The 19,896-nt window shown below is 44.7% G+C and overlaps 1 protein-coding gene across 1 annotated transcript; it reads left to right on the top strand.

Moving 5' to 3' along the window:
* Window positions 1-6,980: 6,980 nt before the first annotated feature.
* LOC142767052 (fatty acid synthase-like) lies at window positions 6,981-19,527 on the top strand. Its single transcript, XM_075868273.1, has 3 exons — window positions 6,981-7,208; window positions 17,573-17,800; window positions 19,365-19,527. Exons 1-3 carry the CDS (start codon window positions 7,079-7,081, stop codon window positions 19,400-19,402), a joined length of 396 nt encoding a protein of 131 aa, XP_075724388.1. The 5' UTR covers window positions 6,981-7,078; the 3' UTR covers window positions 19,403-19,527.
* Window positions 19,528-19,896: the final 369 nt, after the last annotated feature.

Genomic DNA, 19,896 nt, shown 5'->3' with positions numbered 1-19,896 from the left:
ACGGCATGCCACGTGCAGGCTAGCGGGTGCCATACGGTCAAGGGAGATGATGTTAAAAAGGACAGGTAGGGTTTTCAGTCACTCTTGCTTCGCGATTACCTTAAAAAGTGTTACGCTGGCACACCTGACTCGGTGCGTCGGCGGGGAGTTTCCGAAAGGAACTCCGCGCAGTTTATTCCCCGTAAATGCACCTCAATAAAATGTGAAAAGTGGTGTGAACTACCTTCCGGGTACACTGAAATGCGTGGTGATTGTATACGATGCCTAGATGCACACATCATTAACAGGCTTCGAAATAAACAATCATCACGGTATGATCCGTCTGCTGTTAATACACTAATGTGATTGTCAATCAGCCAGTATATATACTTGGTATACAGCCAATTTTGCGTGTTTTTCCCTCCACTTCTGTACAACCATAACAAAAGGGAAAATGGTGGCAGCCCACGCCACCAGGATGTACAAAGGGCCTCAGCCAATGTATTTTAAAATTTGAAAAAAAATGGCAGATCCCGCGCACAGTGGGAATCGAGTATATGCGAAGAACGAATGAGGAAGTTTGATAGGTCACTTCAATATCAGCACAACGTTACGAGACGGCGACAAGTTATGACGTACATGGCTTCCATGATATGATTATCATGTATGGACATTTGATTTACATTCGCCATCTATGAACGTCACCTGATACCAACTTTATTATATATGAAGCTACCAAAACGGCCGTGAGCGTGCTAGGAGTGTAGCATGTAATCATGTTTCACATGACATCCATATCATAATTATCATGTTTAGACGTGTCGTTTACATACGTCGTTCATTCGCGTTACGTAATACCGAATTTTCTATATGTGGAACTAGTGAAACGGCGGCGAGAACACTATGAGCGTAGCGTGTAGTCATATTTTCCATGAAACGCATGTGATTATCGGGTTTGGACGTCTCATTTACGTTCGTCGTCTATTCACTTCCGGTAATACCAAATTCAGCACATGTGAAGCTAGCGAAATGGCGGCGACCACGTCATGAAGGGCCCAATGTACTTCGACGCAACGTTGACGAACGCGCAGGCTGGGCGCAGCGACACCACGCTGGTGAAACACGAGCATTTAGTTATTAAGTCTGACGAAGGCTGCGACCGGCGCGACCAGCGTCCGTCGGCGTGGCCCAGTGGCAACCGGTACGAAATGCGACATGCTGTGTTTGGCGCCGACCACGTTACTTAGACAGCACCGCGTCTGTACCTCTTTGTGACGGAGGAACACTGTGTGCGCTCAAACGCGCATGCGTCAAAGCAGTGTAGTGCAGTCCTGCGAGTACATGGCAGGCAGATCCACAACGGAGGTCAATGGGCAGATCCACTGATGTCTACTAGGGGGATTTTGGTGCCTGGCGTGGCATTGCCGGCATGACGTGGTGAAATGAACGCCAGCGAGCGCGCACGCGTACCGGTTCACGTTGAAGTGTATTGGCGCCTTGAGTGTGCGTCTATTAATGTTTTTACATGACACACATCTCATCACTACCATGCTTGCACCAGTCGCATACCTTCGTCATCCATTCAAGTGACGTAATACCATACTTTGGCATAGGTGAAGGCGGTGAAACAGCCGCGTGCGCATCATGTGTGTTGGATGAAGTCATGTTGTTACTTGGCACGCATGTCGTGATTATCGTGTTTGGATGTGTCATTTACCTATTCGTCCGTTCGCGTCACGTAATACCGGATTTGGTACATATGAAGCTAGTGAAACGGCCGTTAGCGCATCATGAACATGGCATATAGTCACGTTGTTACACGACACGCATCTCATGTTTATCATGTTTGCACCAGTCACATACCTTCATCATCCATTCATTTTCTGTAATACCAAATAAGGTATATACAAAACTTACGAAACGGCCGCGAGCACATTATGGGTGTGGCATGGAGTCATGTTGGTACATGACACGCATGTCATGATTTTCATGTTAGGGTCTTTCACTTGTGTTCGCCTTGTGTTTCACTTGCATTCATGTTATACAAACCCAGTTTCGCAACATGTCATGTAACACAAACCACCACATTAGCAGTAAGATTATAAAATGTAAATCAAGACATGATTGACATACATTTCATGATTTTCATGTTATGACTTGTCAGTTATGTTCGTCATACAGTCATGTTATATCATACCAAGTTTGGTATCGATGCCATTATCTAAACGGCAAGGAAAGCTAATGTCGTAAGCGAATAGATAGATAGATAGATAGATAGATAGATAGATAGATAGATAGATAGATAGATAGATAGATAGATAGATAGATAGATAGATAGATAGATAGATAGATAGATAGATAGATAGATAGATAGATAGATAGATAGATAGATAGATAGATAGATAGATAGATACCGTCAAAGTCGGCGAAGTTCGCCAAGAAATGCTTCGCATTTAAAACAAACGAGTTTTGTTGTTCAATAAGAGCGTTTAGCGTCTCAGCATATGGTAGAGCGAGAAACCTCCGCCTCTCTCACCCCAATGCAAGTAGTGCGCCCAAGATCTTTGGAGGACTGTATGGTCACCAAAACTAACCCTGCCAACTGAAGTAAAAGAAAGTCGTTGCAACGGAAGCAATTACCGATTCTAATTCATCTATAGCCAACCCTGATATAGAAGCCGTACAATGTACACCACCATGTAGTCCTCCCTGGGCCAATCTTAATTCTGAAGCACTGCCTCGCGAGAAAGGTAATGGATCAAGGCGCGCAACCGTGTTCATGATGTTTCGTCTTGTTATCTGGAGTTTCTCGGGAAAAGCTTTTTGGTCTAGACCCCGGCGTAAATGAGCCCAGAAATCACACTCACTTAGAGAAGAAACGCCATCGTTCTTGGGAAAAGCGACATCATTCCCTTCAAGAATCATGCACGTACTTGTACGTACCTACTGTTCAGTCATCCGTGTGACATATACACATACTTCTTGATGGGCAATTTATTTCTGAGCCTACCAGTGTTATTTAGATTGCATCATCGTTACATTCTCACTTTTAGCCGTTTATTTCCCTTATTTACTGGTTTCATCTTCCTTATCCTGCTCCTTTTTTGATATAGGTACCAATGGGTTATCTCTCTGTTGTGCCTATTTCACTGTTTCGCGCGCAATTGTGGGCCTATAAATCTCTTGTATTTTCTTTAATACTCACTGTGATCTTTTACTTTGCCCGCTTGAGTACGGAACGACCAGCAGTCAGTCACACCTTCTTGAAGGTCACATGCCGGTAGTGATGTGTTCTCAATCGTAGCAGTAATCTTGTACGAAATCAAGTCTCGTAATATGAAATACAGTATGCATCTCCCCTACGTTAAGGATTTCGTGGGCGAATAAACTCTGCGAAACGTTGGATATCATTTTGGTGAAAATTCCACCGTCGTTTTCGGAGATGTACGTCATGCACTCAGTATGAAATGTTCATGCAAGCAAAAGGAAATTACGATGATATTCAAATAAGAGATTCACAAGTAAGCTTACCAGTTCGCTCGCATCTGTTGTTTCTCAGCTTATCACATATGTGTGAACAGTGCTTCACACTGTGTTAGAGTTTGCTGTGCCTAATTAGTTCGAGGGTCCTAACATAATATTTCTGCCAACTGAACCTCCACCAAGGGAAAATTGAGAGTTTTAGTTGAACCAGAACCACATTTTACATTGGTTTGACACACTGGTGACCATGAGGATAACATGTAGTGTGACTCACAAGATAATACACACTCAAAGATAATACATGTTCCATTATTACATGTAATAATGGAACATGTAATTTTCAAGGCCATAATAACCCACCTAGAAACAAACGAACTTCTCTACAAACAACAGCATGGTTTCAGATCAGGCCTCTCAACTATAACCCAATTAGCTGAATTAACTCATGACATAGCCAACGCAATCAACGATAACGTCCAATTAGATGCTATATTTTTAGACTTTTCTAAGGCGTTCGACGTTGTCCCACATCTGGATTTAGTCAAAAAACTAACGGCTTTTGGTATTGATATCAAAATAATATCCTGGATCAACAACTTCTTAACTAAACGGAAACAAAGCGTTAAAATTGACAATCAGCTATCAGAACCACTTGATGTTTATTCTGGTGTACCTCAGGGATCGGTTCTTGCACCTCTGCTATTTTTAATGTTTATTAACGACATCCACTTTTCCGTTGAGAACCCTATTCAGATGCGTCTGTTTGCCGACGACTGTGTCGTGTACACAGTCGTGCGCAATTCAGACGACCAAACTAAACTTAACAATTCACTTCAGGCAATTTATTCCTGGTGCAATACTTGGGGCATGAAATTAAACACATCAAAAACGCATTGCATTTCTTTTACAAATAAGAAATCCCCGCTTAACTATACATATAGGATTGGAAACTCAATTATCGAAAAATGCAATCAAGTTAAATACCTAGGCATTACACTCACGCCGAATCTTAACTGGGAACCACACATCTTGGCCATGTGTCAGAAAGCGGAAAAGAAATTATCTTTCTTAAGAAGAAAACTGCGCAATGCACCACCACATATTAAAATAAATGCCTACAAAACACTAATTAGACCATGTTTAGAGTACGCCGATCTCATCTGGAGTCCACATCAAAAGTACCTGATTAGTAAAATAGAACGAATACAAAAATTGGCAGTAAGGTTCGTATATTCAGAATTCGCGAGGCAGTCCAGTACCGCAGATTTACTCGCAAGGGCAAACTTAAAACAACTTTTTCAACGCAGAATAATGTCACGATTAAAATTCCTTTACCAATTACATCATGGTCATTTCCACATATCACGCTCTCATTATCTGCAAGATCCACTTAAACAATCATTCCGACTAAATCATTCTAAAACAATACGCCAACCTTTAAGTCGTGTAAACGCTCACAAACATTCACTTTTTCCGTCAGCTATCTCCCTCTGGAACAGCCTACCCAACGACATTGTTTGTTGTAGTACGATTGACTCTTTCATCAACCGCATACAGTGTATTGAATTTGCACCATGATTTTTTTTTCTTTTTTTGTTTGTTCATTTTTTTTTTGGCAATGTATGTATTTCGATGTATCTGTGTACCCACTCCTGCTTGGGCCGTGAAGGGCCTGCAGTATATTCAAATAAAAAAAAAGTAAACGCCCAATCACTGTGTAGCGAAATGCAGTGAGCTGTGACTCTCGCTATGCAGCTATTTCATGCGCTTGCCGACAAATCGTCAAGGTCGTTAAAAGCTCCTGCGCGTCATATTTATAATAAACTTCAAGCTCTGTCTATGTTTTTGTTCGGACGCAACTACGCCGAGGTACCTTCAATAAAAATATTCCCGGTTGATACCTCTGGTCGTACTGGATTACTAGATGTTTTCACTCACTGGCCTGAGGCTTGGCAAATTCACATTGGGGTTGTTTACGTTCTTGTGGTATTCAATAATGTGTCTTCAATAATGTGCTGTTCTGTGCAGGCTTTTTGAAATGCCTTCTCAATTTAAAAGTTACCTTTTTATATATTCGTAAAAAAAAATCCTTCTTTCACGTAGTCGCCACTTCCACGGAATAATATCTGGTCAGCTTACGGCATTGATGAAAAAACATGTCACTGGTCTATGTCAAAATAAAACCAAATGACGTATCGGGATCCGCACGGACCCCGTGTTCACAAATTCAGTGTGAACACGAGATTTATGCGGTTCCTGAAACATTATTTTTTTACATTGGTCACTGTAATGTTGTTCTTTCGACCAAATTTCTGTTAATGCTGCCCCATGTTTTATTGAGTCGAGGCTTCCTTGAGAGACGGCGTTAAATCGGGTAAACATTTCTCTCTCTTGCAAAACTTTTCCCTGGCTATCAAATATAACAATACAGCAGAACGCAACACGTTCCTTCATGTTAAAAAACCTTTAGAATGGTAGGGTTGCTTCTCTTTGTGTTTAACGGCAACAGTTAGGCGCTTTTTATAGCTTAGCCAGGGCCAACGAGTATTCTATAGAATTTACAATGGTGCCTGTACACAAAAGCTTATCATTTTACGTGTTTGTGCAGCGCATTGTGTCACTTCATGCGTGCACTCGTTCTACATCTCTCTTAGTGGGCTTTCCCAATTTTCGTACAGCTATGTAAGGGTAGTTCGTTTACAGCATCCATGCACGGTGTTTAGAAATTGCATTTTAAGAGAATTATATTGTTATGTGACAGCACTGTTTTTTGTGCTTTTCATCGCGTTGATGGTGGTGGTGGTGGTGGTCATACTTCATTTATTGTCTGGCAAATTAGTGGCCCGGGCTCAGGTCTCAAATGCCGGGTCGTCAAGGCCTTGCCTCACCGCCGCTTCACGGGCCTGCTGGACTGCCCAGAGTTGGTCGACCTCGCCGAAAGAACATCGAGAATAATACGCTTTGCTTAAGCCTCGCATTCCCAGAGCATGTGTGTTAGCCTAGCTGTGTCTGTCTGGCAGACCTTACAGATGTTGGTGCTATCGATCTCAGGGTATATGTCTGAATATATGTATATGTCTTAACAGTCTGTATGTCTGAATATATGTAAATGTCTGAATTGACATTTACCAACTCTGCGTAGTTTGTCTTTATTGATTTCATTCACCACTATGCCTTTAAGATGTCCTTTCGTCGGTGAAAAGAACTAGTCTGCTCTAAACAAATGCAACACCATTTTTAAATATGAAATAGCAAAGGAAACCCACGAATTGGACTATGTATGAACCTATGACGAAGCTCGAGTTCGCTTGTTATAAAGACCTGCAGATAATTAGCTTAGTTGCTTGCAGAAGAGACCCAAAGCACGTGATTCATTTCAAGACATCCCCATTATCTAAATTGTGACTTCGGCTTCAATTACTAGCTTCGAGAGCTGGTGCTCTAGTAGATAATGACATGCAGGTTTTGTAGTGGCAATCTCTCACTACCTTTCCTTTTGAACCCTTCAGGGCTGGCCATTCAGTGGGGTGCAATCGGTGACGTTGGTGTACTCCACGATAACCTGGGTGAGGACTTTGCAGTCGCTGGACTTGAGCAACAGTCAATAAGGTCCTGCATGGCGGTGATGGACGCATTTCTTAGCCAAAGCCATCCCGTTGTTTCGTCGTTCGTCAAGAAGAGCTCGTCTACGGCGGCATATTGCAAGGATAAAGGCGATCTCGTTGAAGGCGTGGCACATATCCTTGGTAAGTGAACGGAATATTTCCATCAAAACCGTGTGAATGTTTTGTACCGACTGTAGAATTCGAGCCCTCTTGCTTGAGGTTTGTGAACCTGCCTTTGATTCTGATAAAATACTCGATTGACTGCACTCAGCCGGCAGCACAGTCGTTTAGTAGGATCAACATAAGAAGTGTGGTTTAGAAAAAGTATCTAACAATTTAGAGCACTACGTGCTCTACTGTGAGCACCTCAGGGGAACCATTTTTCGCAGGAAGAGCGATTTGCATTTTCAAATCGCTCTTTCCCATCGTTTCACAGGGCCTGTGAAACAATTCAGGTTACCTCGCAATAGGAGTTCCATTCCTAATAAAATGGGGAGCTGGGTGGGCTTCACCCTTATGTTTCTCTTCTATGTTTCTTTTTTGTCTGCTCTCTCTTCATTTTATTTCTTTTTGTATCTGTTTGTCTCAATTTGTTTCTCTTTTTTTTCTTATCTCGTTCTCTCTTTCTATTTCTCTCAAACTTACCATTTTCTTATCTTTTCTCTCACTTTCTATACATTTCTTTCCCTTTTCGGAGGCCTGAGTTCAAGCTTTTGCAACTTTCAACAACTCACGTGTGCACAAGGTGGAGGTCAGCCTAACTAACCAGATTGCAAGACTCCATACTGATGGCTATTGCCACTGCGCCCTCCCACCCTTTTCTGATAGCCCCCTGCAAGAAGTAAACTGCAACTAAACAGGAGCAAAATAAAAACAAAAGATGAAAGACCATTTCTTAATGTACTGTACGTACATAAGGTGCCTCACAATGTAGGGGGGTGAAAGGGAAAGCGGGCAGATGTGATATCAATTTGTTGTTTTCCTCCCCTTGCAAGCTTGTGATAGTGCGTCTCCTAATAGCAACAAGACTATACTGCGTTTTATACATGAGGTGCGACGCTATGAAAGCTATGCAAGAGTTTTGGTGAGCAATGTGTGTGACGACTTGCCTCTCTTGTGACTTGACTTTATTCGTTGTGAACGCTCGCGCAAGATGAGCACGCATGAACACGCCTAACGACCCAAAAATTCAAAAATGAAACCTCAAGAAATGAGAACAAACAGACGTGAAGTGAACCAGGAAAACTAAACTGACAACCGTACAACGAGGCGTCTTTTTCTCCGACGCACATCCATTTATTACAAAGCTCGATGAGTTAAAGCAGTCAATTCTGAGAGGGAAAAATCATCATTCCAATTCTTAGTGCTAACGCATTCATTGCAAAAAGCTTCGCCACTCTACTGCGTTGCACGTTGTGTAAGACACTAAGTGTAGTCAACTGTATAACGTTCGCCATAAACACAGGTTTGTTGTTGGGTGCTCAGATGTCATCTGCGAAATAGCGTTGGCCTGTGGAAAGATATACGTAGGGCAAACATGGCAATTGCTTAATGGTCGAGCGACACAGCATACATACAGCGTTAAAAATGATCACGGTAACCACTGACTGTGCACTGCAAGGACTTTGAAAACCATGCCCTATTTCACGTGACGAGGGTTTTCAAGAAAGCGGATATGAAGAATGAAAGGGACAATATAGAAGTGTTTCTATCCGGAAGGCCGTGGTGCGATGAAAAAACTCACTCTCACTTCACCCATCTGACACATCATATTCCTTACATTAACAACTGTGCTATGCATAACATAACTTAGTAACGCACGCGAAGGGGTTTCGCACCCCGTCAAAAGAGTTGGCGGAACCACCTTCCATAAGTTCAGTAAAATTCAGCTGTGTGTGGTTGAACTGCTAATCTTTCGTACTGTTATTCTTTTCCTACTTATGGCTTCATGCTGTGCGGTGAGGACTTGTTTTTCTTACCTTACAATAATGAATGTTATTGCGCTGTACCTACATTACTCAGAATAAACCAGCTCCTCCAAATCAAGTCCAAATCAAGCTATTCCTGTATACGCATCACAAATTAATCATGTGTTACTCGTTATTGAGGCGCACGCTGAGGAAAATTGAAGAAAAATCATGCACGTAAACACTCCTCGTGCCTGTCTAGATACGCCAGCACCGTGGCATGGCACCTGTGTGCACTCTACGATGCTTTGCCATAACATTTTGTGGGAGTCTTATGAACAGGAGAAAGGTATCGAGAACCGTAATATAAGTGAATAACCGCTCCATCGAACTTGTGTGTTTAGAAAAAGTGGTCAACGATTTAGAGTACTTAGTACTTTACTGTGGGAGAGCTGAAAGCCGTCCCCGAACTTGTGTAACAATTCACATCTGCTTCTCCATTTATTTTTGCTTGGAAACACACCCTTGCTCTACCCGGTATTGCCTTTCATGATACGCAGATTCAATCTTTCACGGGTAAAGAGACACGCAGTGAGGTCGATGATCTATTTCTCTCATTCATAATGATAAAGATAACATAATTATCGGAGTCATTTCAGATGCTAGCCTAGTCTGTTTATCAATGTGAGAGTTAAAATGTAACGTCCCCGAATTCAGCGTACCTTTTCTTTTTTTTTTTGCACAGTCATGCCTTATTGCAGCGATCGCAGTTACGTGCGCATTTCAGGCGCAACTTTTTTCTGTCACCATCGTCGTTGGGGTATTTCACTGTGGGTGAGCTTTTTGACCCTTTTTCGAGACTCTTCTGTTTGCCCATCTGCTCCGCTGAGCGCGCTAGACTGAGGCTACGGTGGAGCGGCCGCCGGCACTTCTCGGAAGGGTGTTTCAGCACTCTACGCACGGAATGTCTATGCAAGTCTCAGTCGATGGGGAGGGTATCGCTGCCGATGATCTTCAAGATTCTGGATTGTCTGTGGGTACCAATAAACGTAAACTTCTTGGGACGCATACCCCCAGGACCGAGACGCAAGCAAGCGTCTCCATGCACGGCGAGGCATGGTCGCCTCAGCGCTCCCGGGCTGCGGTGAAGAAGCGTCTTATCACTGCTTCTAGACTTCCTTACCTTCCAAGAGACCACCATCGAGTCATCGTGAGACCTACAAATGGCCTGGATATGAGAACTGTGAGTCAAATTAAGTTCGCGAAAGCACTCGCAGTGGCTGCAGCGCTCAGTGAGGAAGAAGTCACGGAAGACGTGGTATGCCCGAATATGATGCAGAACATTGCAGTTATAAGCACTCTAGCGGAGAATTCCACCATGATGATTATCCTCTCTGACGGACTAAAAGTACCATATTACGTCATATGTGGAGATAGTTTTGTTCGCTGCACCATGTATCGTCGACAGACGGATGTCTGTTATGCCTGTGGAAAGCTAGGTCATCGAGCCGATGTTTGTCCCCATCCAGAGGATACCATCTGTAGAGGGTGTGGTATGTCATCTCCTTCGGAGGATCACGTCTGCACTCCAGAATGCAAGTTGTGTGGGGGTCCACATCTCACGGCAGACAAGACGTGTAAGCATCGTTTTCCAGTGCCCTACATAGCCCGTCGACGAAGACGAGAGCGACGGATGCAATATACGATGGAATTTGCGGAACAACACGCCGACAACATGAACTTCACAGATAGTGGAGGAGACTTTCTATCGCTACAAGCCGCTGCAGGCGGCCGTGCTCCGACTGAGCGACTGAGCAGCAGCTGGCGCCCGCGTGACGTCAGCCGACAGCTACAACTACCGCGAGGGCGATCCCGTTCCAGAGGCAGAGCAAGAGGTCGTTCGAGATCCAGAGGACATTCTAGATCTAAGGGCCATTCTAACTCACGGGTGCCTACCGTCCGCAATGGTGTGCAGCAAGGAAATCATCACCAGACCTGGGCATCCAAGATCAAGGGCTCCCAACCACAGGTAAAGGGGGGTACCAATCCAGAGCAACACTCAGATATCTATGCGCAGATGCAAAGGGAAAATGCTAACCTCAGGGCCATTGTCGAGCAACTCAGGGCTGAAATAGCCGACTTCAGGAAATCACAGCAGGTTTCGTCTCCGTCTCCTTCAAACACAGTTCCCTGTACAGCAGCCACATCGGATGCGAGTCACGATGAGGTACCCATGGACGTTCATCCTGGGGCAAAACCAACAAAAAGGAGAGCGCTAGCACAACCGGCCAATAACGAGGACAGGGATTTCAAAACAGAGGCCAAGGAAACCTTGAATGATATCAAAAATGCTCTCAGGGCGGTGGTTGAGTCGATTGCGGTATTGGACAGCAGAGTCACAAAGATCGAGGCTGACCAAGTTAAAGCTTTACAATCAGCCGAGGCTACTTCGGTCCAAGTAATACCTAAGGTCAGGATCGTGCAGAAGGTGGCAACCCGTAGCGTCTCTCAGGAGAGAGCTTTTGAGGGTCCCAAAAATGGCGGGACACCTTAACAATTTCGTAATTTGGCAGTGGAACTGCTGGGGCTTCCAATCAAAGAAGGCAGCTCTCCAGCAGTATGTAAAATCCCAGCCAATTCGACCACATGTTATTATGCTACAGGAGACGCTTACGGAAACAATGAGCCTGCCAAGCTACCCCGATCACATCACGAAACCTCCAGATGGCCGCGGTATCTGCATGTTTGTGTCCAAGAAGTACACTTACATTGAGCACAATTTGCACATGGCATATAGCAAGATTGAACACTCTCTTTTAGAAATTATACCTGGCAGCAACCTTAAAAATAGCATTTTCATACTCTACATATATAGCTCTCCAAAAGGCAGGCTCCATCGCTTCACCTCATTGTTATCAAAAGCCGTTACAATCGCTAGGAAAGTGGACGCACCCCATCAAGCTTGGTGCTACCCTCGCACCACTGCCAAGGGAGCCGAGCTCTGGCAAGCGGTATCGGATCTGAATCTTACTTTGGTCACTGACCCCACGTTTCGTACCCGCACTGGAAATTCTTGCTCTAGGGCTACTACCCCAGACATCACCTTTGTCACAACCACGGGGAAGGTATCATGGTTAAACTTAGGAGAAAATTTGGGGAGTGACCATTGTATTTTGAGTACGACATTACAAATTCAAGCAAAGCCCCCTAAAGCTTTAAAATTTACAGATTGAGACCTCTTCCGTAAGATCAGAGCGAAGAGCGCAGAAGAGATTAATGACTCACCGAATTTCGACAAGTGGCTGTCTCAGCTGGTCGAAGGCGTCAAGTCGGCCACCAAAACGATAGAGACTGATCTTCCCAATAAAATGGATAGTAGGCTTGCTCATCTTCTTGGGGCTAAAAGCGCCCTCCTAGCCAGGTGGAAAGCACACCGTATGAATCGAAAACTACGAAAACGCATCGCAAGTCTTAACCAAGAAATAACGACTTACTGTCCGATGCTGGAAAAACAGCATTGGGACGAGATTTGCAACAAGGTGAATGGTCATTAAAAGTTGGGGAAAAATGAAACCTCCTCAAACACCTGCTACAGGAGACCAAACCTAAATCCAACCAGAAGCGCTTGGTAGACCGAATACTGCACTCAGAAATGAAGGTTAAATCGGACACGGAAAAACAAAGTGTCTGGCACAGAGATACCTCCCTTTGGACACAACCCGGCCTCCTCCTGGCTACGCGCAATACACGGGATCACCAGCCTTCGAATTGGACAAGCCCTTCCAGGAAGCAGAGGTCCGCACCATCTTAAACAATCTTATTGGGAACTCCAGCCCGGGCCCGGATGGCAGCCCTTCCAGGAAGCAGAGGTCCGCACCATCTTAAACAATCTTAATGGGAACTCCAGCCCGGGCCCGGATGGCATTACAAACAAGACACTACGCAATTTAGACAATGACTCGGTAACCTACCTCACCAAAGAAATCAATCGTATTTGGGAGACGGGGACTTTCCCTGAGCAATGGAAAAGGGCGTCGGTTATTCTCATACCTAAACCTGGCCGGAGTCCCAGTTTTAGCAACTTACGACCCATTTCACTGACCTCCTGTATAGGCAAGGTCGCCGAGCATGTCATCAACAATCGAATATCAAAGCACATAGAGAAGACTAATCTGTTTCCGTACAACATGGTAGGTTTTAGACCACACCTATCTACTCAGGACGTCGTGAAAATGTTGAAGCATCACATCATAGATCAGGAGACAAAAGACGTTAGAGCTATTCTCGGTCTGGATCTTGAAAAGGCCTTTGACAATGTCTCGCACTCCCACATGCTTGCCTCCATCTCTTCTCTCAACTTAGGAGCCAACTTTCACAAGTTCACGTGCTCGTTCCTCAAGAATAGAAAAGCCACTATACAGCTTAGAGATCTCAAGTCTGAGCCCTACGATCTCGGTTCCTTCGGCACCCCGCGGGGCTCAGTCGTCTCCCCACTGCTTTTTAACATTGCAATGTGCGGCCTTGCTGCAAAGCTCTCAAACCAAGAAGGCATCAAGTTCCCCATCTACACGGACGACATCACCATATGGAGTGTCGGTGGCTCGGAGGGCTCTGTAGATGCCGTAGACTGTGTTGAAGTCTACATAAATGAAATGGGCCTCAAGCTCTCGCCAGCAAAGTCTGAACTTCTCTTATATCGACCCACGAGACGGGGACTCAAACCCAAAAACCGGCAACTACTGGCTGACATCGACATTAGGTTGGACACAGCATCGGGGCAGCGTATTCCAAGGGTGGACTTCATACGCGTTCTGGGCTTGATTATCGAGGCTAATTGACAGAACAGCCGCACGATCACCCGTCTGACTTCTAAGGCGGAAGGGGTCATCCGACTAATCCCACGCATTTCCAACAGTCGAGGTGGTCTTAGATAACACAACGTCCTCAACTATTCCATGCGTTCTTGATGAGCCACATAAGCTATGTCGCATCTATGCACAGGTGGCAACTCCATGAAAGAAATAAATTGAACGTCCTCATAAGGAAAAGCATCAAGAAAGTTCTTGGCATTCCTATGCGCACTACCACTGAGAACCTTATGAAACTTGGAGTCCACAACACGCTTGAAGAAGTTATCGAGGCTCAACAAACGGCACAGGTTGCCAGACTTTCGATCACACCAGCGGGGAGAAAGATTCTGGTTGACACTGGAGTCAACCCCCTGACGCTCGAAGTGCAAAATACGCCATTCGATGATTATATACGCTCTCGCATCAAAGTATACCCCCTTCCACAAAATATGCATCCACAGTGCAACGCGGGCAGGCGTGTCGCTCGAGCCTCCTCTCTTTTAGCTCAAGCTCACAAACACTCGTCTGTTTCATGCTTTGTTGGTGCCGCCCAGTATGGCGTTTCCGCTCGCTTTGCGGTAGTATCCGTAGATACTAAGGGTCTGATTTTATCCTCGGCATCGGTTCGAACCACTTCTTCTTACAAAGCAAAACAGATGGCCATTGCACTAGCACTCCTTGATCCACAAAGGACTGATATTTATACGGACTCTAAATCCGCTGCTAGGATCTTCGCTTCTGGTTCCGTGTGCAAGTAAGTTTTGAGAATTCTCGCTCACAAGGAATGCACCCACCACACAATTATTTGGTTCCCTGCTCACCTTGGCTTGAGGGTCGGAGGACTTCTTAATGTCAACGACTTAGCCCACTCCAAGGCGCGAGGCCTTCATTTTAGGGACATTTTGACTACCTTCAACGAGATCACGAAGCATTATCAATTATGCCGTAGGTCCTTTCCATTGCCACAACAAAAGTTGTCTAGGCCACAGGCAATCTCTCTTCGCATGCTTCAGATGGGAACATACCCTAGCCTCGTAACCTATAGCCATTACTCCGATATTTCAGAACTCTGTGCGGACTGCCAGAATCACAATGATTTCAACCACATGCTCTGGAAACGCCCCTCTTTACAAAGAAAAATGAAGAATTTTCTGAGAACTTCTTTCATTTAATGCTCACGAGTCCGGTTCTCATGCAACAACTCAAGGCTGCCCAGAAGGCCCATGATGCGGCGGTGAGGCTGGACTTCCCCTTCCCAACGTGGGAGCGGCCCGCGATCCTACCCCTATAAAACGGAGGTGGAATCCTTCAGGGCCCCAATAAAAGTTTTTCAGCCATGCATCGTCGTTGACGTCTCCGTCGATAGCTGAGTGGCTGATGAAGATGGAACCCCTGACAGTGAGACAAGGAATTTTAAAAGTGGTGTGTCTCCAGTAGGACTGGTACTATCTGTTGTTGTGACCACTTCATCATTGTTTATACACGTAACGTCTGGGAACAGGCAATAAGGCACAAAAATAGATTGCATATTAATAGCAAGAACAGTAACAGCGTCCCGCAAGTCCTATGTTCTTCACACGAGGGAAACGACTTGATGCCTGCTGATGATTGCGGTTCAAGCAGATGGGAAACGCGGCCGCCGTCTTCCGTCACACTAAAATCCCAATAAAGAGGTCTCGGATGATCGGCTGCGTGGCTTCGGTAGGAACTACGAACTTTGAGTAGTCTAACGCATTTTACTTTGGTAGCCATTAGCAAACTACTCATACCTATTTTGGGCACTTCATGCTGACTCACCTAGTTCAGACCACCCGTTGTAGGCACTTTATGTCTTATACACCTTTACTTCGCAGACTTTTAGGCTGTTACGCACCCGCTAAGTGCCACCACTAATCACATCCTATATCCCATGACTCGGTGCTCTTAGGCCAATAGTGTCACTTGCACCATAAAAACCCCACGTCATTATCATTGTATTTCAGAGGCTTTTAATTACTCTATATTCGTTTTATATGTGCGAGTGTGGCCTTCCACTAGACAAACATTTTGGGATTCAAAACTTACGGCACATAACGTCCTTCGTACAACGTCCCTTTAATCGTAAAATGTAAACATACAAAATTAGCAGTCACTATTCTAAAAAAACATTTAAGGCAGAAATTTGTGCTACAACACAATTCTTGTGTAAAAGGAACGGAGACGAGACGAGGGAACACTGTGCCACGCTAAGTGCAATGTTTTATCTTTTCGTCCCACTTCCTTTGTTAAAATTATGATACCCAAACGTAATGCGGTAAGGTAGTGTTCATTGCATCTTCGCAACACGAAACAACAGAGCTAACAAGCGAATAAAACAATCTGTTATCAGTTTACATCAATCTGTGGTCATCTGACAACAAGGAGAAGGAGGAGGAATAAATGAGGAAGGACAGGGAGGTTAGCGAGTTCTCAGACCGGCTGGCTACCCTGTACTGAGGAAGGGGGTAAGGGGGGATAAAGGATGAGAGAAAAGAGACGTTGTAAAAAAGGAGAGAAAAGGTCATCAGACGACCCACGACGCTGTTTACAGTCTGTCTCTAAGACCACTTGCCCGCAGAAAGCGCAACAACGCTCTCAATGCCTTGCGTGCAGAGGACAGTCTCGGCCAGTGTCCTAATACCCTTTCTTCCGACAATTGGCGATTGTCTATTCTATGTAGAGCTTTCGACAGTTCTTTTCTTGGCATGCTGAAGCGGGGACACTCGCAGAGAAGATGGGAGAAGGTCTCTGTGCAGCCACAGTTGTCACATGTCGGGCTTCTGGCCATTCCGATTTGAAACGAATAAGCATTCGTAAAGGCCACCCTAATCCACAGACGGCACAAAAGCGTCTCCTCTGCTCTGGTTATTCCTGATGGAAGACACAGCTGTAGGTGTGGGTCCAAATTATGAAGGCGGACGTTGGTTAATGCCGGTGAATTCCACTGAGCGAGTGTCAGTTCTCGTGCAAGTGATTGAAGCCTTGCAGCGGCATCCGTTCTGGATAATGGTAAGGCTACACAAGGAGCATCATAATGAGCAGTTCGGGCTGCTTCACCTGCACGGTCGTTTCCATCAATGCTGCAGTGGCCTGCTATCCATTGATACGCTATGTCATGTTGTTTCTCTATAGCCCGGTGATGAAGCAGTCGTATTTCAGCAAATACTCCCAGGAAACGGTGAGTCTTTTGATAGCTGATTGTGTGTTCATTAATTCTGATGCGGTATGGCGTCATTGTCTTGCGCGTAAACGCAACCAGTGAGCATTTCTCAGATGACAGCTCCAGTCCTCGTCCTTGAAGGTAGTTTGACGTCAGTGTAGCCGCTCTCTGAAGCCTGGCTCGTACGTGTCGACGCGTGACCCCTGATGCCCAGATGCAGATGTGGTCCGCGTATATGGACAGATGTACGGAGTGTGGCAGGATGTAAACGAGGCCAATGACAACAAGTACATTCACCTATATAAGAGCAGGTCATTTTGTGAAATCTTGCAGGCCACAGAAATGATAACGTAAAAATGCCAATTGAGTAAGGGTCAGTTATTTTTGTGCACTTTTTAATTTCTTGTATGGATTTTCATGGCTTCAAAAATTGAGGTAAGAATTTTTTGGCTTCTAGTTCGGATGCTTACGACGCGTAAACAATTGTTATTTCAAGAGTATACCCTACGCTGGGAACGATGAAAAAAAAGTGTTGGCGTTGACGGTTAGGAATGTGCGCTTTTTTTCTAGGGATTAAAGACTCATCCACGGTCAACCCAAGCATAACCATCGGTGAGTTGGGCATTGACTCGCTGATGACAGTCGAAGTAAGGCAGCTGTTGGAGCGAGACTATGACGTTGCCCTCTCCATGCAAGAAATACGACAGCTCAGCGTAGCCCAACTGAGAGAGATCAACGAAGCCTGCACCGACAAAAAAAGGATGCCGGACAGCTGCGTCACTGTCAAAACAAACCATGGTAGGCTATGACGTCATGGCTTTCACGTCACGATAATGATAATTTCTTCAGCGTGCACTTGCAAGCACACCGCCATACATATACACATCACTACGTGGTCAATGGCATACGCAGTAGTAGTAGTTTGACCTTAAAAACGATAAATTCATTCTTTGCTCGTGTCTACTATAGCATGCCGCAATTTTTATGAGCTTCCTCAGGGTTAGAGACGAGAAATGAATCAGCAATCGAAGTGATGGAAAATGAAACATGGAGTGTGCATGGCACTACGTTCCGTGTGCACTGCAGTGCACTTTACGGGCCACTTGAGTGGATTGACGTCATAGAGATTCCTACCATATTTAATGGAGGAAACTGGCGCTAGTGTCTATGGGAGCTGTAGAGCGCGGCGTTTTGACGATCATGGGAATGACGGGTAGTATATGGATTTCTCTAAACTTCATTCTTTTCGCTCCGCTTCGCTTCGCGTAGCCTAAAGCTTTTCGTCGCTATGCGACAATAAGCAAACGTTAGGCAGGTATGCTTCACCGCCGTAACTGTTTAGGCTCACCAATTCAAATTGGGTTACGACACCTGCAATGATCGTTCGTTCATTTGAAACAAAATAAAAGAATGGGAATCAACCAAGCCACAAATGGGTTAAATTTAGAGCCCGCAAGCACGAAGACCAGGCAAATTTGTTTACTACCCATCATTCCAATGGTGAATGGATCATCGCAGGGCCGGAGTACCTTCTGGTTAACTTAAGGGCACTCTATTATGAACTTCTATCGATGACATGAACGGCGGCGCATTGCGACACACTGCGGTGTCTAATAGATGGCCATAATAAATATACATATTCAGGAACGAGGCATGCCCTTGGCCTTCGGCCGGATATTCATTTGTTATGCTGATTTCTTAGTTTTAGTTTTCCCATTTGATTTGCTGGTCCAAGTGTTCATCATCTCCGTTTCTGTCACGCATCCAGCAAGCCGGCTCACACGTTCTCATCCTGTTACTTTTTCTCACGTAAACGGCAAGAGATACAACACCACTTGTCAACTTTGCCTTCGGTCCTATAATTTCCGGTTTAGTCTCAAACTAGAAAAGTTAATACCATTTTTATTGCACTTCCTTCAGGTGACCAAGAAATATTTTTCCTTTTTTTGTACCCTACATAGCATCGTTAAAATGATGACTGAATCATTCCGGTACACCATCACTTAAAGAGCTATCGATGTTGTAGGCCTTTCGGTAAGCATCATACAGTTTTCAGTTGCCTGTCATTTTTGGCAAACACGGTATGACGACCCACCTACAATTTCATGAGTTGAACTAGTCGCAAAATAAATTGACAGTTCCATGGAGCTCTTGCAAATAGCTGAACTGCTAGTCCATTGGCTGTATAAGCAAGTGCCAATTTATCGCTAATGATTATGCGTGGTCTTATATATATATATATATATATATATATATATATATATATATATACAAGTGGGGCGTTTCGAAATATTTAGCCTAAGTTATATACCTGGCACATCATAAACATCATGACCGTACTTTCTGCTTTGCTCATCTGCAGATATTTCCAGCGACGTGGATGAAGAAATGGCTTCATGAAGGCGCAATACTTCTCAACCACGACCGTCAAAATTCGAGAATCATGAAGTATTTTATGCATTTACGAAATGCCTGCCTGTAATCGTAACACGACGCAATATATCAATAAAATGTGTATGCGCTGCCATAGTGTAGATCTCAACATAGTATTAGCACGTTTGCCACAGGAACGAGCACCACTTATGACTTCCATTCTTAGTTTCTTGTTCTGGTGGGATTGGTCTCCAAAGCACATATTTGGATTGGGCGAAAACACACGGATGAAGGAGAATTATGTGCTCGAGGCTGCACCAATTGGCCCAAACGAAAAGAGAAAGAGAGCGTGACAACACAAGGAAAAAGGCAGGGAGGTTAACCAGGGCTGAGCCCCAGTAGGCTACCCTGCACTGGTGAAGGGGAGAGGGAAAGGAAAGTTATAGAGGAGGAGAGAAAAGGTCACTGACTGGGCCGACGCGTAACAGTTTCACCATCGCAAACGATGAAAACAGGCCGGT

Source organism: Rhipicephalus microplus, chromosome 7 (genome assembly GCF_043290135.1).
Source record: "Rhipicephalus microplus isolate Deutch F79 chromosome 7, USDA_Rmic, whole genome shotgun sequence".
Lineage (NCBI taxonomy): Eukaryota > Metazoa > Arthropoda > Arachnida > Ixodida > Ixodidae > Rhipicephalus > Rhipicephalus microplus.
Note: the sequence above shows the minus strand (reverse complement) of the source record. Positions and strands in the feature narration are given on the sequence as shown.